Source organism: Mchenga conophoros, linkage group LG1 (assembly GCF_057382185.1).
Source record: "Mchenga conophoros isolate Kocher_MC1m ecotype Shallow Benthic linkage group LG1, M_conophoros_male_GT1.1, whole genome shotgun sequence".
NCBI classification, from domain to species: domain Eukaryota; kingdom Metazoa; phylum Chordata; class Actinopteri; order Cichliformes; family Cichlidae; genus Mchenga; species Mchenga conophoros.
The window spans coordinates 11,706,781-11,733,038 of NC_140526.1; the positions used below are offsets into that span (position 1 = coordinate 11,706,781).

The 26,258-nt window shown below is 40.0% G+C and overlaps 1 protein-coding gene across 4 annotated transcripts in view; it reads left to right on the forward strand.

The window, feature by feature from the left end:
• shf (Src homology 2 domain containing F) overlaps positions 1–26,258 on the forward strand; it is a 93,537-nt gene that overhangs the window by 47,045 nt on the left and 20,234 nt on the right. For 2 of the 4 annotated variants that reach the window (XM_085260251.1, XM_085260099.1), the window contains exons 3-4: positions 21,681–21,899; positions 22,728–22,820. In XM_085260251.1, coding sequence (XP_085116377.1) covers positions 21,681–21,899; positions 22,728–22,820 — 312 coding nt within the window. The remainder of the gene's footprint in view (positions 1–21,680; positions 21,900–22,727; positions 22,821–26,258) is intronic. The other 2 variants (XM_085260017.1, XM_085260180.1) reach the window with 1 other exon arrangement.

Below are 26,258 nucleotides of genomic sequence, written 5' to 3' on the forward strand. Positions count from 1 at the left end.
AACGGCGGCCGTTACAACTTATGTCTAAAAATTTATAGTTTCATACATCGGTTAAAACACTCGACTCCAGGTACATGACGCGCAGCTGAAAACACTTCCCGCAAGTCGAGCTGCCTGAGATTCACAGAATCTGCAAAAATGTTACATTTTTGTGATTTATATCGTTATCGGACGATAGAATTCTTATATCGGGATATGAGATTTTGGTCATATCGCACAGCCCTACCTTAAGGCACTCTATATTGTAAGGTTAAAAACTCCACAATAAACATTCTGTGTTTGTTTGACTGCTACACTGTTGAAAATACTCCCCACCCCACCACCACTTACAGCCTAAAACACTGATGCCTTATCTGAATGAACTTATTAGAAATTTGTGTTAAATAGCAGTTGGACAGGTGTATCTAACAAAGTGGCCAGTGAGTGTGTATAAAAAGTGGATTTTTTTCTTTTCTTGGAGCATCAACTCTAGATTCAGTTTTATCAGATGTCAGAGAGCGCCTTAAGTCTCCAGCATGGCATCATGCTGCACCAGCAGCAGCAACTACAAAGGCATTTGTTTGACACAGTGGTGTCTCTCTCTCATTTTTCGATTCTTTTATTAACTCAATTTCTCATCCGTTTCTGTAAGGGGGTGGCGGAAAAATGCTGAAATTGACCCTGGCTCCTTTTCTCCTTCCTGAGTACTCCCTGAAGTCAGCACAGTGTTGCTTTCACTGTGTTTTTTAGCTTTACGTTGTGTCTTGTCATTTTAAAGTCCTCAGCATAAAAAAAGTATTATTTTTAAGTGAGAACAAAGGAAATCAGGTAGAAAGCCGATTCTACCTTATATATCTGATTTACCTGTTGTTTTTAGTTTGGGTATATTTCTTATTACTGTTTGACTGTCCTGTCAGTCTGCATCATCTGCTTCTTCTGTGTTGTGTTTAGTTTACTACAGTACAAGCATTCTCTTATAAAGGGGCTGTCTTAATTTGTCTCATAATGAGGTTGGTAGATTAGATAGCTGTAAGGCTAAAATTAATTTCCTGCTGTTATAAATATGCCTTAAAATCAGATGACCTTGCAATAAAGATGACACTGACAATACTTAAGATTAATTTTCAACTATGAGCTTTCTTATCTATCCATTCTTTTCTGGTGTCACCACCCCACTGCTTTGAAGTGGTTATATTTGTAGATCAGTGGACATGACTTTTGTTCAACTTACTGTAGCAAGAAGTCATCTGTGTCCTACTGCCAGCCATCAGTGTTGTAAACACAGCAATACTCTTTGCCAAAGTACTTCCACAGATGGCTCAATGAAGCACTCTGCCTTGTTGTTCCTGTTTATTCAGCACTGCTCATCCCCATAATGAAATAGCTTCATTACAGCAATTTGCACTCATTCAGCAGTCTGGGAGAGCATGCAGATGCTCAAGTTGCACCGGTAAGCATTGAGAAAATGAACCCGTCCCGCTCTTCAAAAAACAGCAGTAATTCTGATAACATTGAGAACTCCATGTAATGTGTTTGTCAAATTACAGATTTGGGCAACCAGAACACATCCATTCACTTGTCTACATATGGCCTAGCTGGAACGAGCAATAGGAGATGCAAATTATGGCACAAGAGAATTCAGACGGGATTTCTCCCAGACCTTGTAACTTATTGGATTTTTGTTGCAGTTTGGCAGGTGGTCTGCGGTTGAGATTTTTCATTGCTCCAAAAACGTTGGACCCCATCTGAAGCAGACCTGTGGAATCTGATCTGCATACATTAGGATTCCAATAAAAAAGGGATAGCTGAACCCAACAAACAGCCTACCTGAAACGAAGGATAGCTGAGCCCAGTCCATAATGAGGCTGTAATGGAGAGAAAACAGAAACCTCATCGGCAGCACAAGGAATAACACGAGCAGCGAGTAAGAACTAAAAGGAACTAAAATAGTTTGCTTATGTGCTTCATAATTTTATATAAAAATTAATCCAGACATTTTACATATTGACCCACAAATCCTGTAAAGGATCTTCCCTGACCCAATTCGACTAAGTGGCGTTTGTACCTTTTCCAACTCAACTGAGTTCAAAAAGACAGGTCTGACCGGACCTATGAAGACTTCTAATTTCCACTACATCTCCTCAGAGGCATAGCTGTTTTCAGTATTTTTAAATAAATGGTTTTAATGATAAAGCCATAATGCTCTGCTTCAGTGTTAAACCAAAATGCAGACTTCTTAAGTATCTCTCATAGGCAGTTTCTGTATGGATGAGCACAGTCTGTGTCCATCCATACAGACACTGCCTATATGGATGAGCACAGTCTTTGGGGATCCAGCTGCTCTCAGCACATGCTAGCCTTACAGAAACTTTAATTCCCTGCACTAGTACCCATAACTGGAAGAAGTTGTTCATTGCATGCGGTTAAGATGGCAGCAAAACGTGTGTGCGATACAAACAGTAACCTGCTGACTCAGTTCATTTTGTGGCAATGGTTTCCTGCTAATAATAGAATAGAATAGAATGTTGACCTGCTTTGATTGTGGAAAATCAAAAATTCTGACAGGAAATATGCAGTGTTTGTGTGACTTAAAGCTAGTGATAGAAAATCATCAGTTATTAATAGATACACGGTGATGTTTCCTTAAGGGCACAATGTTTATGTAAGACCAGCAGATGTTGGTGACTTGAGGGGAAATCCAGGCTTTGATCACCAGGATAATCGTTTACTTCATTTGACTATAAATCAAAGTCATCTTCTTAGTGGGGAACCTGTTAACTATGCAGCCATGCAGCCAAGCTAAGGACCAAAAAGCAGAACACTCTTCACCAAGTTATTCTCCTCACAGCCTCCTCGCAGTAATCATCTCCAGACCTGGTCACGCCACTGCCCGGTGACTCAGTTCATCCTTTTCCGAAAGTACTGTTTGTGTCATTTCACGGCACTTCAAAGCACTGTGAGTAGCTGCCGCAACACTCTGTTGTCAAAAGAAATACAGCAGAGAAATAGTGTGGCGAGCAATCTTAGGCATATGACCAAGAGTGTTGTTGTTTGGATTTCTTTCTGCCAAGTCTCACTCTGTGTTTCATTCCACTCTTGTCGGCTTACCTGTTCATTTTTTTCTTCATTGTTTTGAGGTGCAGTAAGCTAACCTGTATTGCGCTGAAGCTGGTTTAAGAACTTAATTTCCAAAGGATGATGTTCACCGCACCAAAATATTGTCATGTTTATTCACTTGATAATGATAGACTTGGATATTGCTGTTTTCAGTATTCACTTCTTACAACTGTGTTCTCCTTTCACTCCAGAATCTGGAAAGTAATTTTCTATTTTTCAAAGGTCATTTGAGGGCCCAGTCATGTAAATGATGAAGCCTCGCATGTTCCTCCATTTCCTATCCTTATAAACAACCAGGAAATTGAAAGAAATAATTCTTGATAGAATGGTAAACCTTCCTGAAATGGGTTTTCCATGACATTTCAGTACGCTTTGCTATCCTCCTTTTGGTGGTACAAATATAGTTTCCCTTGTGCCAGTGTGGGTGCTGCAGACCTGCAATCTCTATTTAAATATTATGAATTTATTCTACAGCTTTCTCTAATTCACATCAGAGAATGTTAAGTGCTGGGCTGTGTTGCAACTTCAGAAGACCAGGATGGTCTTTGATCCAAGAGAGTGCAGTTAAGAGGTTGTCTGTCTCTTAATTGTTCACTGCTGGAGAAACTGCAGCACCAACAGCTGATTGAACCTACAGTAATACTGAAGGATAGTCACTGCGCATCACTGAGCGTGTGTGTTTTTATCTATGTTTACAGATTCTGCTTTAGTAAAGTTGCAGTTTGGAGTTCCCGTAATAGCATGTTTTACATCCTGCAAGTGCACATTTACAAATGTGCTGTGCTGTTGCATTTGTTGGTTTATATCGTGTTTTTCTGACTAATTCGATGTTGTTCATGAATATTAGAATGGTACCAGGTTATCTGGAGACAAACGAAAAAATGTGTTAACTGAGGCCTGATTTAGACTCCTGCTGTGAATCACTGTGGAGTCTAATACATAACCTACATAAGTGGCTGACAGCGTTGCTTGCATTTATGCTTGTGCTGGTAGATTATGTGTCAGTTAACTTGTGCTCATGTCCCAGAGTTTTATATGCAGTGCAAACAAGTAAAGTGCTGGGACTTTTTTACTTCCAGCGTCGTCGTCTTTGTTTTCAGGGTGCAAACATGTTTTTCTTCTTTTGTCCTTTTACGTTCCCTCACCTACATTCTAATATTTTTCAATCGCTCTTCAGGAATTTGCTAACATTTGTGAGTCTTTATATTAATTGTATGATTTGTATTCCATATACTGTGACATGGTTGTTATTCTGTTACTGAAAAACTCAAAAATTGCAACAAAAAGTAGCCCGAAATGCAGATGGCAGGTTACGTCATAGGTTATATTGTAGAAGTTTGCAGTTACTGTGTAGCAATGACATAGAATTCTTGCCAAATAAGGCTGAAGTTTGCATTGATACTGATCAAAGATCACTTTTGACCGTGGTTGGGATTTGGGACTTTATAAGGAAACAGACTTGAACTGAATAAAAATAAATTAGCTTTATCCATTGCTAGCAAACAAAACAGCTAGCACCAAATTGGAGTTGACCTGTGATGTTCGATAGAGATGAAAGCAATAACTGAGCTGAGCTGCAGTCCATGTCTTATTGCCCTGTGCAAAATATTCACACTTATAAACACTTAAAAGAAGTAAAGAAAATCTGCTGCTTTCGATTATCCCAAATTCTAAAAATAAACCTGGAAAATAAACGTTAATTATCTAAAATGCTACTAAATGGACTAAAATGTTGCATCATAAATCATGCTTGATTTGTCCAGAAAGAATGCTTTTTCGATTTTTGTTTTGGAGCTCCCTGATTATGTCTTGTTTTGAAATTGTGGTGCCCTGAGAAAAAATTGGACTTCATTTTTGCTTGCCCCCATATGTTTAGCATTTGAGTCCAACACTGAGCCTTAAGGTTGGGCCTGAGGCCTTTCGCAGTGTGGCAGATGGTGGATTATCCAAACAAGTGGACAAATTACCTCGGATTCCCCTCTGCGTCTGGGTGCTGTTGAGAGTAGCAAGAGCCCAGCAGCCAGACCTGCCAACAGTGGGTCAGCTGGCACAGAGGGCTGTTCACACACTACCCTGCCTTACTTCCTGGCATCTTCATTTCCCCTCTTCTGTTTTTTTTTTTTTTTTTCATCCCATTTTTCAACTCTTGCTCATTCTCCTTCCACTTGGCAAGGTTTCATTCACCGCAAATGGACCTTGGAGTGGTTTTGTTTCAATACAACTCCCCTTTTTGGTTTCGGTGGATATTGTTCATGGCCTTGATTTGTGGATGATTTAAAGAGACATCTGCAGATGGGCTTCTTGTGATTGATTGTTTCTGCCTCTGCTGCTCTCTCCTGGAAACTGTGTAATTATGATGAGAAGGACAACAAATGGCTTGTGTTCAGTCATGATCTATTGTAGGTAAAAACAATAAAAAACAAGTGAGACTGTATCATTAGTTCTTCGGGGCTCCATTTTTTTTTAAAGAGAGGAGGAGACTAGGCTAATCTCATTTACCCCTAACAGTTCTAAGAAGCTATGTGTCACCTTCCAGAAAATGCTCAGGACGTCTAATCTAGCACTGTCATACAATAGACCTTGATGGTGATAAATTATGCTTTTAAGATGTGAGTCTTAAGTCTTAATGGTGATCAAATGCCTCTTTCCTAATTGAATTGTCCTGCAGGCATTACATGGTCCATGTAAGTGTATCAGGACGGGAGCCAGGGGAGGCTGAAGATTCTTGATGCTCTGTTCAAATAGACCCTGAATGGCTAATGAATGTTATTAATGAAGCCTGCTAATGCAAGCAGACAGCCATTCAAAATTAACCATTTCAAGGGAACAAAAGCGTAAGGATGGGATAATCCTCCTCATCTGCAACAACCGTGTCATCTTTTTCATCCATTCACGCGTGTATTCATGAGTTCTTGGAGCCGTAAATATTTTTCAGCCTCATCTGCCGCTCCGCCCCTTGTGTCCTATCAAGACTCACTTGTGAGCTGGGCTCCCTGTTTTGCAGACTGCCAGTGGAAAGGTCAGGTATCATTTAGCCAGCAGAGAATGCTTTCGCTGGTGCCACATCCTCCACACTGTGTCCACAAGAATTTACACAACAGCAGTGGAAAATGTCAGTACACACAGAGCATGATGATAAGACGCTTCCGACAATATTCTCGTCTTTCCCACTGTTATTTAGACTGTAAGTGTTGAATCGTTCTGTTTCTCTTGTGACATGATCGCATATAGAGTACACACAAGAAAGGTGATAATGTCATTCAGCAATCTTGGGTTTTTTTGTTTTTTTTTGTCTTTCTCTGTAGTGTGTGAAGCAGAGGCTGACAAGTTATAGAAAATTTGAGCCAGAAGAAATTGGCCCCTCCTGTTCCTGACAGGATTTTGGTAGCTTCCTATGTCTCAGCAGGAAGTGCAAAAAGTCAGACTTCTCAGTCTTTCATCTCCACGCCCACAGAACTAGAACACAGAACCCCTGTCTCCTCCGTATGTTTTGTAGGGCAGGGCCTGCCTACATGTTTGTTTCTTTCCCTGTCACACATTTCACACACGCACACGTATATAGACAAGTAGACCTACAATCAAAAGTCTTACTCCTCGCATAAGATGGCAGAGATTGCTTCCTTCCTCCCCGCTAACATTTCTTCATTTGCCTAATGTCCTGTCAGTCCCGTAGAGGCTCCTTTTCAGCAAAACTATGTTTTATTCATTGAAGAAAACAGAGCGCTCAAGTTAGAAATACACTTGTCAGAAGTTAACAGCACAACTGTGCATAGCAGAAAGATTATGACCGTTCAACAGTCAGCCGCGACACGTGTGGAATCCGGCGTGTGTGCTCCCTAAAGAGAGCGCATGAGGAGCAGTCGGGAGTGAGGCAGCAGGTGCAAGAATGTGTTAGCAGCTCTGAGCGGGATGGGTCTTGTCAGCCCACCCCTGTTACTCTGTAGGGAGGTGGGGTAGGGAGTATTTTTCGTGGCAGTGCGGCACATCCATGCGTGTGATTGTCAGCCACTGGTATGCATCTTGTGTGCTCTCCACACATTTGTGCCAATCGTCTGTGGCGTCAAATGTGTTCATGTAGCTACTTGTCTCATATTTGTGCGTACCAGGTGACCTTTCATTAACATGGCCTTTTTTGAATACAGTCGCCCACACAGCTGCAGAAGGAGACAAATCCAGAAGCCTCCCACTCGCTAGTGCTATAACCAGCTAAATACCAGACTAACAGCAGGTATGCAGCCTTGTGAAGCCATGATATTGTAGTTTAGACCACAGTAATAGATGGTTTTGACCTAAAAGGTGGAGTTCTCTGTATGTGTGTTCTCGTGCATGCTTGAGTATGTGAATAACTATTGTTAAAAAAAGGCCAGCATGTCATTCCTTCCAACTAGCGTGATATACAGAGGGAGCTGGCTTAAATCAATAGTAGCATTCCTACAAAACATACTCGGCAGCTGCTTATAACACTTTGATATCACGCTCCCTGCCCTAGTGACAGAATGAGCTTCATCCTGCTCCACGGCCTGGCTCTTTGTGTTTTGCTTGCATCCACATTTTGTGAAAGGGATTTTGGCAATGGAGAAGGCATTCCTGCTGGGGTTGAAGGAGGCGGCCAAACCACATGGAGGATGATTACACTCCTGAGGGAAACAGTGGAAGAAGTGGGAGAGTAAAACCTAGTTTGGCTCATCTTTACTACATGTTGACTGCCTGCAATGGCTTCCGTATATACTATAAATGTAAAAGTGCATTTTTTATTTATTTTTTTTGCCACAAAGAGTTAGTTGCAGTGCAAACAAGCCGTTCTTTTGACTTGTACTGTCACACCAACTTCTGCTGCTTCATCAGTGGGATGAGCCTTATAGCTTGGCAGTTCTTTCAGCCTTCTGCTGGGTTTTTTTGTTTTTTGTTTTCTCTGCAATGGCATGGACCATTATTGGATCCGGGAAAGGGATGAGGCAAAAATTACTCACTCAGCATTATCCAGTTTTTATTGGCATGAGTGTTTTTACAGGATTCCCGCTGACTTTTAAAGGCGGGGTATGAATATATTTTAAGGGACATTCTAACGCAAGTCCTGAGCCTGATTCCGGTCAAATGTTAATAACTGTTCTGCAATAGTGACACACTCTTTCCCAAAATACAGCGCTGGCAAACTGTAGTTTCATTGGTGGTGTTTTTTTGGAACTTGAACTATAAAAATCAGGAGAGCGCTGACGGATGTTTGGCAGAGGAACGACCAGCGCTGCTGCTGTTGCTGCTGGCAAATTTGTGGAGAAGCCCACATGGCATACTGCAGGCACATGTCTGGGGTCCAGCCAACAGAGAGGTGTCATAAAAGTGTCAAAAAGGTGTGGGACCTGGCATAGCAGACACTGACATCGTATTATTACGTTGCGAGCTGTTTTTTACTGCGAATCAAGGCAGCTATGTTTGTCTTTCCTCAATCCTATCTGATTAAATCATGTTCGTAGCTATTATACAGTTTTGCACATTTTTTAAATTATATTTGATTGAATTTTTTTTTAAAGACTAGATTGGGATGCACTTATGATTTCAGATTGTCTGCAAGGCCAATTTATACTTTGTTAAATTAAAGTCAGCAGCTCATAAATAAAATTTAAACTAAGAGTAAGAAGAATAACGTTACAAGTGTAAATAAATGAGCAAAAAGTTGTGCTAAAAAAACAATTTAAAAAAAAAAGGTTAAGAGTGAAGTTAAACTTCCGCTGAATTTCTTTTTTTTTTTATATATATATTTCCACAAGAAAATGCAAAGCAGAGATCCTGTCGTCAAAATTGTATACTAATTCTAGGGTCGGTCATTACGAGCCTTTATTGACGAGCCCTTTTGTTATGGTAGTACTTTAACCTGACACATAGAAAAAAGTCGAAAATCTTTAGCACTAATTCCCACACACCATCAATCAGCTGTCCATAAATTACTCCTGCTCCTGTAGTTTATGAAGTGCCACATGTCATACCCCACTTAAGGACGCGAGCGCTGTGGAAGTCGTTTAGGTGCTTAAGAAATGTATTCATGAGGAGCGATAGAACTAGTTTATTCCAGGTTTACTTTGCAACTTTTTTTTTTCACTGGTAATCAGTTTTGTTTACAAGAGCTCATTTTCTACAGTGCACTCTTGGGGTCGATTAGCATTCATTGTTCAGTCATCTGGAGTTTTTGTTTTGTGTTTGACTCATTAAGGAAAATGAGCTCGCTTTTATGTGATAGCTCCTTGTAGAGTGTGAATAAAGCAAATTTGAAGAAGAGTAAAATTAAGAGCTTCATTTGGAGTGAGACTGAACTGACGTTTGAGTTTCATTACATACCGTCACCATGAGCACACATTGGCTCATGTGCCTTTAATCTTCACCATAACTACACGTCAACTTTTATCACAATTTTTTTTTTAATAAAATCGACTTTGGTTGGAAACAAGATTTGAATTGACAACCGTGTTGAAATGTATTCTTGTCCTTTCTTTTGAAATGACATTTCTTTTCTTCTTCTTTTTGCCAGCTATTGCATTGTCTTGTTTACTCCTCAAGGGCAGGTGCTCAGCAGTATTGATGTGTAAGCTCGTGCCATGAATTTTAAAACGCTTTGATTAACAGTGAGCCATGTGAAAGCTAATGAAATTTTAATATGTATTGTTTGTATGGAAACAAAAAATATGCATCATCCCATTCGCTGTTGTCAAATATTGACCTAAATACCAACAAGGGATAAAGAATTTTAATTTTGATACAGTGTGACAAATCAATCAAAAGGCTTTTGAGTGTCATGAAAGATGATGTAATAAAACAAGAGAGAAAAGCGTTAATAAAAAAGAAATCAATACATCATGTGAGTTAATAAAAGGCACGGGTACAAATTCATGAGATAAAAATATGCTATAAATTTCTTGTTTGGATCTGAATATCACAGCAACACAGCAACTGTACTGTGACACAAATGCATTCCAGCTTGTGGATGCATTCATTAGCATGACCAACATTCATGTTTACTTTCGCTCTCTGTACATCTTATAAGAATGGTGAAATATTGCGTAAAAACCCCTGCTGTTATACTCCATTTCTGCCTTTTCCTCAGTGCCACAATGGCGCATGAGAAAATGATGCAAATGACCATCTGCTACGACGGTGTTTGTTCTTCCAGTCTGCGCTGTAGTCAGGCAGGTCTTGGTCTCAGCTACACCTGTTGGGAGCTTGGTTAGCATATTTGTGCCAACTGGTAGGCATGCGGGTAAAACGTCCATGAAAATGAAGAGAGATTTCGTGGGAGCATATAAGGACTTTACTGCACTTCCCTTTCTAAAACCCAGATTTAATGTGGTTTGGTTGCACAGAGAAAGAACGATGCACATTTGGATGTTTTATTGCAAATTGCTCGGTCCTTTTTACCTTAGTTTTATAAGAAATGCCGTGGCCCTTACTGCTAGCTCATATTTCATGTGCCTTCCCAGCTCTGGTCTATCAGCCCTGTCAGACTGAATCAGGTTGGACAGAGCTGAGAGGTCTGACTGGACTTTATCAGAGGTTTCTCTCCAGGCTGTCTAATGTCTGATCTAATGGAAGCTGAAGAGGACAGACAACAAACACACTAACATACACACACAGGGTAGACTTTCACTCTTGTGCAGCTCACTGGATATATTGCAGATCCAAAGACCAAAGTACATAAAGGCGCTAGAGGAGTGAAGTGTATGACGTTAATCATTTTGCTTATATAAAGCTTTTACGATATGTTATTGGTTTTCTTTTTCTTTTGTTTGCTTTTTGAAACCAGTGCATATGTGTAAAGTTTAGCTGGAGTAACCGACAGCGCAGTCTCTAGCTGTAGTCAGACACTTTTACAGTAGGTTTTAATTAGGCTTTGGCTATTTGCAATGATTCATGTCTGATCGTTGGACTGGATGCTTTCAGTATTAGAGCGTGGGCTTTATACAAAATGCATTCCACCAGAAACATAAAACATGAAAAACATTATCCACTCTCCCATTATATCGTTAGAGCCACATCTCTGCCACATCTTTTCTTTTTATAGAGGATGAAGTTGAATGGCTAAAATAAAACCAGCGCAGCACAAATGCCTGAGTGATCAAGTTATCAATTACGTCTGACCTCAAGGGAGTCTGTTTTCTGAATGCTGTTGGCAAAATACACTTCAGTAAAAATTCGATCATTTCCTGAACAAAGGTCCAATTTTGAAAGTTTATTTTGTGTATTTGCCAAAAGACTTGTATTGCTCATTCTGCATTTTAGCTCAATATGTTGCAGTTTGCTGTGGAAATCTGATAAGTGGACTGCAACTATCCTTTTGTAAAATATTTCGAACCCACTTTCTCTAAGACTGTTGGTGTTCCCCATTGTTTAATCTGCTGGCAGTCATGTTGTTTCATTTGCTCAGAAGCAGGGTGACAGGGATCAGATCACAGGCAGTCATGTAAACACTGTTAGCAGCTTACAGTGGTAATCCGCCTTTACTGTATTTACTTCTCCTCATGTGTAATCAAGTGGGGAACACCTACCAAGAGGCAGCACTCATCTGAAGGTCAAAACAGCACAAGTGTCAAGAGAGACCACGGTCAATGCTGTGTAACTATTTGCATTGCCCGAGCCTCGCTAATGCACGTTTTCCCCAAGGACACGTACGTCCTCTGGAATAGCAGGATTGGTACACAGGTCACAATGCTGCACCAGCAGAAGTAGCTATCTCGGATAAAGAGAACAAATCAATACCAAGCACTCTGGCGTCTCCCTATGTACCCCCCCTTTAGCCTGAAAATCTAACTTTTTTTGGACATAATAAATATTTATGCCTTTCTGTTGAGCTAATTACACTATTTCTCCTACTTCGTTGCAATAGCGTCCTCATTTATGCGCAATATGACTCATAAATGAGCCATGACTTTGAAGTGATGGAATAGTAAGAGTGGCATTATGCTTTATTATTTAAATGCTCATTGGGTGTATTTGTAGTTTAGACTTTACTGTGAATTACGAGTAGCAAAACTGAGGTCACGCACAGTTCAGGTTGTATAATTTTGCCACAAGAAATGATTTGCTTCTGTCCTCTGTTTGCAACCCAGTTTGAGAGTAAAATATGTCAGCGTTTGAGCATGAATCTATCTCCACTAATGAGAGACAGCCTAAGGAGAGCGCGGTGTCTGTCAGCACCGTTAAGTGCGGAGGTGATAGAACTTAATTTTCCTCATATTTCTAGGCTGCGGCTTCTGTCTGCATTGTTGTGCTGCAGGGGGAGATTATCGGATTATCACACAATGAGGCAAAATGTAGAAAAAAAAAATAGACTTAAAAGCGTGAGATTCTCGCGCCTTCACCGCTTAAGTGTTTAGTGCGTGTGTTGTTTTTTCTGTTTTTATTTGTTGAAGCTAGACTCTTGGGGAAGTATAACTGGAAATCCAACGTGATTATCTTTGTATATTATACAAACTTATCTTTAAAAAGTTGTGAACCAAAAACACAAGAAGATGATTTGCAGATCGTATAAACTATATATTTAATTGGGAATTGTATGATTTTTGAATGGTGATATTTGGGAAATTTGTAATCTTTGGGGTTTTTTGGATGTTTTTTTTTTTTTATCAATCTTTTTTATGTAAAATTTTACAATTTAAATCTTTCTTTGTTTGTTTATATTGGCAAATAATTTGGGGAGGATAAGACAGCCCTTGTAGGCCCTATATAGCACTTTCCTTTCCAATGTCCAGTCCATTTTCCAACGCATTTTCTTTCTAAAAGAGAAGTAGAATGAGCTGTCTTGACATTCCCGGGAGGAATGTGAGCTAGTTGAAGGTTGTGGCAGCAAGGTGGTGGGGGCGCGAGTGGGTCTTTGCTGACTGTTGCTGGAGGCCTTTCAACATTAATGGGCTATTGACCCCCAATGGGGTAGAGGCATGAAGTGGCAATACATCATAGCCACATCCACGTGTCATCTGACTCCCCTGTCCCCCTCTTCTGTGACAACCCAGGAATCAGGACAAAAGGTGCTTACCACTCTCTTCTTCCCATTTCCATTCCCAAAACCAATCCCATTCCCATGCTGTCTTCTCCTTTCACCAGCTATACACAACCTGAACTCTGGATGCACTCCCCTCTAATCCACCGTATGTCTTATCTCAGCTCAGGAACAATAGCTACAGAGTGTAGCATGGCTCAGAGCTACAGTCGTCAGAAAAAATGTTCTGCTCCCATAAGGCTGTGGGACACTGCATCCAGCAGCATCAGCCAAGCAGCCTGTCTCTGCTTCACATGAAGTCTTCCTCACTGTTTGTCGAGAAATTATTTCGGCTTCTGTGTGTTTGACTGTCGGTTGAAATGGAATTTCTATTACTGCAGTGCAGTTGACAGCCAGAGCAAATGACTTCTCGTATCTGTGCTTGCTGTCATTGTGTCAGTATGCTGATCTGTCGCTTGTCTTTTGTTTGTTCACCATGAAGCGGTATAAATTAGCTGTTCGGACTATGCTGTGATTCATGTTGTTAGGTAGGCACCTGTCCAAGCCACTGTTCCCATTAATCTTCTATTAATGAGCTTTTACCTCAGTCCTAATGAGCTGTGATTGCAGCTACGCAAAGAATCAATGCCACCTTATATGCGCTGGTCCTACAGTGGGCAGGCGTTTATGTAGGTGAGGCAGTGCCAATCAGACAGTGATGCGAGAATCAAATCACAGGGAGTCGATTTTACAGTGTTAAATGATCCCATGGTAATCAGAAAATCCAGTTAATTACTCATTACTGCCAGACTGTGTCAGCTATTAAGCTGATCCTTTAAATAAAACAGGAAGCTCTTAGGCTTAACTCAAGACTTATTCAAGTGTTAAGTTTGTGTGTGTTGAGTGCTTGACCTCATCAAGTAGTTTGCTGACAGTGATGACGATGTCAGTGAGTTGGGAGTAGTCCAACACTTTGGCCAAAATTTAAATATGACCTGAATCCTGCTGACTGATAATCTCTCAATGTGTCTTAGCACCACAGTCAGATTGATATTTGTAAAATATTTGCATAACAATTTGCCAACTGTATTATGAATTCTGGATGACTTTGTTGATCTCTTAGGTTTTTACCTGCTGTAGACAACATTCATGGTTCTCAGACAATGTTTGAAACCAGTGTTGTGAAAATTCCCATCATGCATCCTGATCTGTCACAGTCCAGATACTGGATCTCCGAGGGTACGCTGTGGAGTCTAGCAAGGGGCACAACCTACAGAACTTGCAAAGTAGTGCATCTAGAAATCACATTCATTCTGGACATACAAGAAGTGATCAGATTGGAATTTGGGGAGTTTAGAGGCTGGGTCATTTTCGGACTGATTTTATCTTCTATTTATTTTGGCGCAAGCATTCCAGCAAAAGTACATCTCTAGGCTGATGATGCGATTATATACATGTATGCCACCTCTGTAGAGCAGGCAGAACAAGAGTTCCAGACTGCATTTCACTCTTGAAAAACTGCATTTAGAACTGGTTGTAAATGTTCAAAAGACAAAATTTATGGTATAGTCAAAAGCTCACCCACCCACGCTTGATGGTTTTAGCATTGTTACTTCTGAGACTAAATCTGTTCCACCACACCTACAAGTATTTGGGTTCATGGTGTTTCTCTTGAATGTAAACATTGCTAAAGAGGTAGAGCTGATCGTCTACCAGTTAGAGGTTCAGTGGTTTGATTCCCGCTTCCTCTAGTCTGCATGCCAAAGTAATTAAGTCATAAATCTTGCAACTGATGACTTGCAGAAGGCAGCACTGATATATATTTTTTCTCTATAAAGCAATACTAGGTACACTTGTTTTCTTTGTAGCCTTTCCTGATACGAATAGTTAAGTGTGCTCCTCTAAATGGTTGTTTTTGATTTGCTTAGACCTCGGATACATCTGGGGAAAAAACTGTTTTCATATTACGCACGTTAGACATGGATCACTCTACAGAAAGAAATCATCTTAAACATGAGTTTAAAAGCATCATAAGAAATGCAGTAAAGGAAATCTGAAGATGTTTTTTCTTTAGAGGCTGGTAAAATTTAGAGTATTGTGTATTAGTTATAGTTGGTAATGGTGTGACTGATTAGTAAGGATTTCCCCTCCTATGAGAATTAAAGCAAGAAGACTATGTTGAAGAGGATTTTTACGTCTCCTTCATATTTAAAACCAGTTCACAGCAAAAGCCTCCTCTTGGCTCCTGACCCTTCAGAAGCAGTGGTCTCTTAATATTGAGCTTCAAATATCAAGTGATATGTGTTCATTAGAGCTGTCCGCTGTTATGTATTTTTATTATGTATATCTATTCTTGCCACACTCTCCCACCATCTGTGCTTCCTGCTTTCATTCTCCTCAACTTCCTGATGTTCTCTCTTTATATTTCTCTCTGTGGCAAACTTGCATCACCTGACTGTCTCTAATTTTCTTTTTTTTCCTCCCCTTCTCTATTCACTCGCTGTCACTGTTGTCTTTTTTTTTTTTTTTTTTTTTTAAATACATCCCTACTGTCTCCTTCCGATGCTTTCCTCTCTTCCCCTCGTCGCTCTCTGTCTCCGCTACTTTGTCTGGCTTACTTCCGTCACCGCCCGCCTCTGTCTTGTTTTCTGCTTTGTGTATGTTGTCTCTTTAGGCTTACTCTCTTTTCCAGTAAGGGAATGAATCCATATACATGTCAGAGTGCTGTGGAAGACACTGTTCATCTTCTACTCCCTCAGGCCACCTAGAGAAACAAACAATTTACGCATAAAGTGCACACACTAACACAGGCATGCCTTCGCTGGGACATGATATGTGACTGGCTGGTTCCAATGCCTTCTTTTATGTTTTGCTATTTTGATAGAAGGTTCTTTTTGTACCATCGCTGAACAAATTAGTACATATTTATGTCTTGTATTAAATAATTTTAATAGATTTTCTTTCACCAGTTCACAAAGGTGACCCAATTATGTGGGTTTGCTGACAAGCGCCTGTCACTGTGTGTCATTTGTTTCTCAGTAAGTACAGCCTTCAACAGAAACAGAAATTATAGGAAGGAACGAACCAAAAATAGTGTGGCAAGACCCAAAATATTCTCCTCTCTGGACCAAGCATGAATAGACTAGATCTGACACTTAGTTTCCAGGCTTCCCATAAATATATATATATATATATATACATAGGTGTGTGTGTGTGTGTGTGTGTGTGTGTGTGTGTGTGTGTGTGTGTGTGTGTGTGTGTGTGTGTGTGTGTGAGACTGTCACAGGCCTCAATGTGTATCCACCTCAAGTGCAGTGTTAAGCCAGGAGAAAGGAGGAGCGAGAGAACAAACGACATGGCTGTTTTTGTTCCATCTGCAGGAGGCTGATGGAGACACAGATGCACGTCCTCCACACACGTGGACAAACGTGTCACAGCATGAGCATGGATAGGAAAAACATTTACGCTGAGTGGTTCACAAAAACTCTTTATAATATATATTTATTATGAATTTTTTTTTTTTTAAGTTGATATTTTCAGACTGTTAAAAAGGCATACATAAATGTATTCATGTTTGTCTTTTCTCCTTTTTGTTCTATAAAACATAGAGATGAAATCATAATTTAGCCAAGATACAGACACAAAGATGACAGGACTGTGGTGTCTTTGTTTACTGAAACTTTTCTCCCAGAGATCTGTGGGGAACCGTCAGCAGCAAGAGCCTCCTCTTGGCTCTAGTCACTAAGCAGATTTATACTCAACACAGAGGCGCCATGGGTCAATGAACAAACACCTTTACTTGTCAGTGAGCTTTCTGACTGACACACAGTACCTGTGGGTGGCCCCCGATATTGCTCAAATCTCTGGCTTTGAACACCAGATCAACCCCGTTTTCTCGTCACAGACTAGGCCAATCAAACGGAACGAAATCAAAGCTTTGTTCATCAGCTCCTTTTCTACCTCTGTTAAATATGTGTCTTTGGGAGGACCATGTCTTTTATTATTTTAGCGAATCAGAAAGCAAATGCAATTAAATGTATCTGTTTAATACATGAACAAAAAAGCCATTTTTAGTCTCATTTTCTACATCCAGTTTCACTTGTGATATTTTGTAATTCACTTTAAGGAGTTGCTGTCAGCAGAAATTCACCTTGTTAAAAAGCAAGCCAACTCAAATGATAAAGGATTTCTTTTAAGAGTGATTTAGCTGGTAGAGCAGGCAGAGCAAATCCTTAAGCCTGGATATTTTCTGCACATTGTTTTCTAGGGGTGTAAAGTCAGTCACATTTAATCCTTCAGTAGTGCTCAAGAGATGCCCTCAATCAAATCCAGATATTCCCTGTGCCCCTGAAAGCGCCTCACAGCAGCAAATTCTCTCTGGCTCAGTGTGAGTGGGTGGGTGGTAGTCAACCAGAGAGGCAGATAAATGTGTTTTTCTTTTACATATTACACTCTTTAGCCTCACAATAAAAGCACGGTTATGTAGTTGTTTGCTACTTTCTTGCAAATGCAGTGAATTTACTGACGGTCAATAATGGAAATGGAGGAAAATAACACAGAATCGGTCTGGATGATGGTGATGGCAGGATGGTTTGATCAGTTCTTTATGTGCAGCAGGATGCGGCTGCCAGGTTTGTTGCAGTTAATGTTTTTTGATTTAATCCAGAGCTTTCTGACTGCCCTTGCGCTGCCATGATAATATGCCCAGAGGGCTACTCATGCAGTAAGTAGAACAGGAGCCTCCCTGGATTTATAGCAAGGAACATGTTCCTCTCTCTCAGAATTAATCTCCTTAGTTTGGAACCACAGGAAGAAAAATGAAAACAAAGATTGGATCTGCCTCTTATTTTGGAGATTAAATTTTCTTTTTCCTATTTTATTTTATTTTACTTTGGTTTTTTTGCCTTCAGTTGTGGACACCTATTATTTTGGCATGCAGTATTTGTCATTTTTCATTAGGGAAAATTGCTTCTCGGTGCAAAGGCAGATGTTCGGTTCTCAGCAGTGTGCTGCCATCGCAAACATCTTTTTTAGTAGCACTAAACAGATGGTTGTGGGTGTTAGATTGCTGCCACTACATGACTTTTGAAAACCCTGTTGAGGGTGGTGGACTGTATTAGGGCTTTTCCAACATACAAAAACAATGTTGCTGCCCCCTAGAGAGGTTTATAAATCACATTTTGCAAGCTTTTTTGGGGGGGTGGCTGTAAAAAGCAAAAAGTGGAAGTGCAGCATCTGGACAGGAACTCTGACATCCGGGGAGGGGAAGGTATGAGGTAGATCAAGAGAGGGTGTGGTGCTTGACTTCTGACCCTGATCAGAGGGTAGGGGTCAAATGCAAAATATAGGCTGCAGCAGTGTTGCTACATGCAACCCCACGGTCAGGCCAGTCTCTGCAATTTGTCTTGACAGATGTGCCCCCTCCCTGTTTACTAAACGTGTATCAACAGGAACTGACGAGATGAATAAGACGAGCAGTAGGAAAGAAGGAAGAACGAAAGGTTGGGAGGAAGAATTTTTTTTTTTTTTTTTTTTTTTAAATGCAAATAAAGGTAAGGAGGCCAACAAGGCTCCTGTCTCCATACACAAGCCTGGTTTAGCAGGGAGTCTCAGTCCACCGCAACAGTTTATTGAAGGCAGCATGCCTTCAATTAAAGGGTTCTTTCCACATGGTGTACTCACCCCACCAATGTAACACCTCCCCCATTAATTTTCCCCCTTCCTTGCAACTTGCTTTCTTTCCCTTCTTCCAGAGTTATTTGTTCTTCTGCAACAAAGGTAGGGCCTAATCGTGGTAGGATCTCATAACACCAAGGCTTTTAACTGCCAAGATCAAAGAGTGCAAGTTTGTCTAATGCGGGATTACGTTCAGATACGGGACCTGGCAGCCTCACCTCACTCCACCCCTACACCACCACCAGTGGCGGGTAGCTCCATTAGGCTCAACGCATTGCTCATTTTTCCGCAAGAGCTCCCTTGGGCCAAGAGGCAATTATGCAGTAGTGTGGCATAATATTTCATTCTCTTCACATCGCATTGCTCTATGGTGGTTCTGGCCGCTAACAGCTTCATGTGGCCCAGGAGGAAAGGTGCAGGCTGCTAACAACTTCATGTGAGAAGAGGAAGGTTGGAGAGGGGAGGAGGCGGTGGAAGAGGGAGAGGAGAGTTCTCAAGGGCATGATGCTTCATTAGCATCGTCAGGTCTTTTTCACCTTCTTACATGGAGAGTGAAAGGGTGGGCATGCGTTTTAGTTGTGGTCAGGTGATGTTAACTAGATTTGCGACGTGACTCATGAGTATAAAAATGTACACTGGATTGACAGTTTTGCTCCTTGCATGCAACAGTTACAGGGGGAAAGTCATATTTGGTTAACACGCTTAAGATGTTTTACTTTGTATTTCCACCGCCTTTGAACAACAAAGCAACGTTCAATGCCTTCTGTTTCACTGATGATTATACATGTAAACAAAAGAAAACGTAGACGTTTTATAACTGATGTCTATAGACAAACTGGCAATGTTCCAGAAACCAGTTAATGGTGTATGTTCCAGGAGGGTACCAAAGTTTAAAAACAGAGCCCTTTCTTGAACTCTACAAAGATTGCACAAAGTATAATGTCATTATGCCCACATTTGTTTTTGTCCAACCACCATGATAGATAAAATCACCTCCTCCTCCTTCTTTTTTTTTTTTTTTTTTTTTTGATCCTGCTATTTCTTTTCTGGCACTGTAAATCCTCTCCTGCATTTCATCTTTTCCTGAGTGGTGGCACATAAACTTAATACAATAAGTATTTGCTGCTAAATGATGTCACATTCATAAGGAAAATCCCTTTCTGGGTTGAACAGCAGGGTTGAGGATGTGGGTTGTGCCCACATCTTTTCTGCCAGTTGCAAACATCCGTGTTTCTTGAAGAGAGGTCATTCTGAAAAAAAAAAAAAAAAATTCTAATGCATTAGGTCACCAGGTGGTCATCATTTCTGTTTGTGCGTCTAGCCAAGAATTTAAGTCTGATGGAGAAATGCTGACAAGTAGTACAAAGGTTGCTATGAAATCATACATTAGGTAGGTTGTGGGGAAAATATCTAGTATGTCATATTTCTTCTTCAAGTGATACTTGATGAATACACTGTAGCACTGTTTCTGTGTTTTTGTATTATTAAAACGAGCATGTCGTGTGTCAGTACTTAACCACTTTGTGTGGTGACGCCATAATGCAGTGAATCACTACATAATAGGTGTTTGTCTGCTTTTTCAAGCTATTTTTTATTACTCAGTTACACAGATATTATGGAAAATTGTTCTACAGTGTATTGGGAATTGCTTTTTTTGTGACACTGTTATTATTGTGGCTAACCTGTCGTTCCTGTATTATATCAATAGTTATTCTGGGATCCACCTCCAAAACCAATGATTAAAGTATTTCTACACTAGAGGGAATAGGCTCAAAGGATTTAAGGCTTTATGTGGCTTGAGAACTAAATTGAGGCTACAAAACATTTTATTTAAAAGAAACCACAGCTTGCTTCACTTTTGTGACATCAAGATCAGGGGCGTTATTTGGCCCTTTGACATTTTCACATAATTTACGACAAAATTATTCTAACGCTTGTGACGGTTTCTGTTGGTTTCAAAGAGTTGTTAAATGTTACAGAGAGAAAGAAAATTGGTACTTTATATTCAACTCAGTTCTGACAGTGATGGGCATGTTCATCGAGGACCGCTGTGTGATTTCTACGCTTTCTGCAGAGAGCTGCTTTTGCATGAACTCAACCTTTTTTTTATTTTTTATTTCAGTGCAGACTCGCTTCCCACTTTCTGCAAATAGCAACAGCAAACTGTCACTGCCATTCACTGAATAATAGTTGTAGGAGGCCCTGCCTTTCAATTTATTCATGCCCAATTTTGCTTTCTGACTATTGTTGATGGCAGATTTCAGTGAGAATAGCCTGCTTTTGACAGTGCTCTGTACCTGATATCGCAGGACTTGTGCTATCTGCACCCATCTTATGCCGGTATTAACTATTGCATTGCCTTGCTATTTTACATATGGCCTCTGACTGAGATGCTTCTAGCTGTTGTACAAGAAATGCATTTGGTATTTTAGACAAAGCACATTCTTTTAATATTGTACAACAGTGTTTTGATAACTTGGCTCACCACAAGTTACTACATTGTTAGTCTGTTTTTTTGCTGTTTATTTTCTAAATTTATTATTATATTTTATTTATTATTTCTATATTACTGTAAATTTGCCAAACCCACTAAGTGAGGGACTTGCTCAGCCTATGGATACTTTCTCATTTGAACACATAGAAAACAAGATTCTAGTCTTCAGCTTGATAGGTGATGCTAGTTGTGCCCTTTGGCCATCAAACTGATGTCACTGGTCACAGTTTTATTCCTGTATTAACACAGATGCTAAAAGTGTAAATGTGAGGCTACTTCTTCCATATTTCTTCCATATTCCGTGCTTTACAAGAAATATCCACTTCAGGCCTGATAAAATATGTTGTCTTTGTGTTTGCCAGTGAACCTACAGTCATAACTTTATAGCTTTCATCTATAAAGTTTTATGTCAGAGACCTAGCATTAACAATGAGTCTTTCTCATGTTTTTTAGAGATCAGGTCTGGCGGGAGAGGTCCTAAGGACGGACCCGTGAGGCAGCTGCCCTTGTACGACACACCATACGAGCCAGCTGAGAACGGTGGCGACTCAGACCCTGACCGATTGCGCTGCCCCAGAGAAAGCAGACTGCCCCAGGATGATGAGCGACCCCCTGAGGAGTACGACCAGCCCTGGGAGTGGAAGAAGGAGAGGATTTCCAAAGCCTTTGCAGGTAGGACTGACTGACCGAATTGTTATGACCACTGAAGGAGAATATAAACCTCACTGTAACTTACGGCACAGAGAGAAGTAAGTGAAATAAATCTTGAAAGTACTGCAAAGAAGACTTTTGAACAAGAGATGCATAATGCACTTTTACTCTGAAAACATTATTTCTACCTTTTTAGTAAGTATCTTTAAAAAGGGGGGAAAAAACAAACAGAATTTCATTTCGATCTGTTTCGCAGTCTTTGTTCTAATGTCAAATGCTCAGAGACTGAATCTAACGGCTCAACTGTCAAGCTTTTAACACAACGTAATCTGAACCTGTTTCTCTTTACTAACCCAGACGTCTGTTTTTCCAGCACTAACAAATTTGATTATGGCTTCTGTCAGGTTATGAGGCTCCCGTTGCTGCTGCTGCTGCTGCCTTTACCTTTCTGTTTAAGCTTTTTTCCCCCCCTCTCCTCTGCACCTGCTACTTTCATTTTGCAGGTGTCCAGAACACTGTTTACTGTTTTCATCCAGCTCCTGCCTGTTTAAACTAAGTTGATACCTACGCTGCTCAGGGAGGCATGATTGGTTGCGCAGGTGCATGTAGGTCCAGGTAGTCACTGTGGTTTTAAGAGCTTCAGCATGGCTAAAACAGCCATAACATCAAACAGGGCTGTTCCTGGAAAGATATGCCGCCAGAATATAAATATGCACCCCAAATTTAAAAAAAAAAAAAAGAAGTATTTTATCCTTTTTTTCAAGAAAATCAGCAGTCCTTGACTATTTTCAATCGCCCCATTTTTCTCTTCATATATATATATTTTTGTTCTTTTTCATCCTTGAACAGCTCTGCTTTGTTATGACTGCATTAGCTACGAGGGCTCTGTAAATGGCACTGGATCAGATCCCTACGGCAGAAAGGACTCCAAATCCCTCACAGGTACCAATGGAGGCGGGACTGGGGATTGTCTCCTTTTTTTTTCTTTTTCTTTTTTTCTTCTTTTTTTTTTTTGTATGATGTTTTTAGAGCTTTTTGAAACTGATGCCTGAACCTCTGGGTTGCACTCTACTTTCTGGAAATGCTGTTTAAAATTACAAGCTTGTTTTACAGTTTATTAGCGATGTCACGATTTGATTAACATTTGAATCCTAAGTGCTGTTTTCTCCAAATGAACCCAGCGGTCACCTACTGAAAAACGCCTTGGAAAATGTTGCTAATTAGAATGACATTATCAGTATGCTACTTGCACAATCCCCCAGAGCTTGAAGTGGACTAAAAAAAAAAAGGCAAAGGCATGGTAGAAGTACTTCAGATTAGTCTTTCAGCAGGCGCACAATTTTAGCAAGTGCAGTAGCACTGCTTAAAAGAAGAGGCAATGGGGTTGAAGGGTGCAGGGGTGGAAGTGAAGCAAACTGTGTTTACTCGTCCACCCTTTGCAGTGTTAATTATTCTTTTTCCATGACAAGAATAGTGCGGTTTGGCTTTCTGTGGAAATGATCATTATACAAACTGAAAATATGGCAAAGTGGTCTCTGATGCACAGCAAAATAAAAACAACACGCATGCATTATTAAAACCACGCATGGCCTCAAGGCTCATTTTGGTGTATAGTTGAGGGGGGGGAACAAGTGGCAAAGCTTGTAATTTGGTTTTTCGACATGCAAAAGTAATTGCGCGGTATAGCACCGTAAATCAAAACTCACTGTGATGCAAAGTACAAAAATAATTCACATTTTTGTAATTAAATTTCTTTATAGTTAGATTTTTTCTACAAATGTCTCTATTTTATGTGTCCTTTATTTTTCCCTTTGTGCTCTGAAATCACAGATGAAGTGCACTGCAATAAAGTAAAACGGTTACAATACAGAAGATGAAAGAGGCATTAATCCCTTGTGGTGTTGTGCTGTTAATGGGTTGTTTCAACGGACTTCACACAGTCACGCAGTTGAAGGGAATTATTCCATAAATATCATTTACATGCACAGCTACGTTTTAATATCAACAATAAAGCATGTAATTAATGCCACATCTCCAACCCACTTTCATCACAATTGTTGAATCTAATTTGGATGTAATGCCTCGAAGAGCCGGTCAGAGCTAGTGACTATTTCAAAACGGATCCATCCCAAATCGCTGGAATAGCGCACTTTTCTATTTGTGTAGATTATTTGTAATGTTATTAATGATGGAGAAGGTCTGCTCCCTCATTTTTAAGTACGTGTAAAGTCTTATGTGGCATTGCAAAGGAAACAAACTCATGAATCTCATTTGCTGGAGAATAGTCTCATAAGAGTATTTGGTGCATACCTGCAGGTAATGAGAGTACTGGTATGTACCAATCAATGGTGCTTACAGATAGCATAAGTTCTTGAAATAAATGAGAAAATTATCTTTGTCCACTGAGAGGTTTTGGGCTAGTTTTGAAGATTTCCACAGATAGATAGCATTCAGCTAGATGTATCTGACTGTGGCAGGAGTTGTGATTTAAGGGATTCATTGGCTCATGTTAGGCAGAGTGTAGTGAGACTCTGTAGGCAAATGTATAAAATAAATTTGTCAGTGTGTTCATTTGTCATCCTTCCATGTTTCCACTTAATTTCTGTTTCCTGTTTACTTCTGTGTACCCTCGGCCCCGAGGTTTTCATAGGAGTCGCGTTCTTTTGCCTGTGCTAGTGATTAGTTAAATAAGGGATGCTGCATTCTTAATCACTTTCCTTCTCTCCCTCATTATTTTTCTGTCAAGCAGCACTCAGGAGAGTTTGTTTAAGACACTATTTACCAACACATCCCTCTTTCAACTCCCCCCTCTTACAGAGAGTGTCCCTCTTTTGATGATGATTAATTCAATTTCCAGTGCATGTCAAAGTATATTGGTTTGGAATTGAAGAGATAAGTCTTTAAGTTGTCTTTCAAGGAAAGCTGCAGTGTAAAAAGTACTTTGATTTATTACTGGATTGTGTTCTGTTTTATGCTTAAGTCAAGCCGAAATAATTCCCCAACATTTGAACACCAGAAAAGGGAAGAAAGGAAAAAAGAAGAAAGACATCTCTAGGACAAGCCTTGTCAGCATGGGCTTGTTGCTTTCGCAGGTGTCAGTGCAGACCAGCCTTGGATCCTGACATCAAGGGGCTTAGAGAAAGTTTCATACCTTTCAAGCTTGAAGTTTGTGTGCTTGCACCCATGTCTCTGATCTTTGCAACAAGCTTACCTGCGACTTCAGGACATTATACATTGCTTCAATGTTTAAGTCATGTGAGCCAAATGCTTAGCAGTTATCCCCATTTAATCTCTTCTGGCACGGTTTTAAGAGTTAGGTTAGGGCCCAGCTACTCTTGTCTTTTCCCAGAGATGCTTTATTGCACCGCTGTCGAATATATTTTGGATCCATTCGTTTTCTCATTGCCAGGAAATCTGTGGCATAAATGAGTCACAGATCCAATACGGAATTGTCCTACACCCTTAGTCGAGACAGGGTTACTCGGGCGGTCCTGTAATTTTAGATCATGAACTTTCTGTGCGTTAGAGCTTGAGAAGCCTAAACGCCTTTTTTTGTAATTTACCAAACCTAGTTGTAGTTGAAGTGATTGTTCGATTTTCAGAACCACTAACCATTTTGCAGAAAAGTCGATGTTTTGACAGAAAAAAACAAAGGTCCAAATTAAAAACTAAACATACATGAACATGTAAAACAAAAACCTTGGCTTAATTTTTATCATAAGCTTTAAAAATATTACCCAAACCACCAATTTAAAGAAGTAACTATATTTTCCAAGCTTTCCATTGTAAATTTCTATCAGATTTTGTAGGACTAAATCTGATTTAAGTTTGTTTTATGCAGAATATGACAACATTTTTATTTGTTTTATATATAGATTTGTAATTGTTTGACTGTTCATGTTCAGATCTCCCTGATTTCCATTGTGGTGATGCTGCCATGCCTCCAGATGTCAGCAGTTAAGTAAATACGTTATCAGGCTGCGGTAAGTTGTGATTCCAGCCTTTCTGTGCTCAGATAGCCTGTTTTTTAAAATAGGACTAATTATAGCTCAGTGGGCTTTTTAGGTTTCCAGAGGGCACTTCTCCTCAGCAACATTTCTATAGTTGCTGAAGCACTTTACGCCTGTGTAATATAAATGATTAATGATATTGTTCACCATTTAGATTTAGAAGCGGTTTTCTGAACCCATCAAAACCTTCACAGTTCATATTCCCACAATTATGTGGGAAATGAAAATGTCGCCAAACAAAGTATTAGCACATAATGAAAAAAGATGAACAACCTTGCTAAATTGTGCAGTAGGTGTTTCAAAAATAAAGGAAAAAAAACAATTAAATAAGTACCAAGTGCCGCCTACGCCCTCCCACAGTGGTATAACA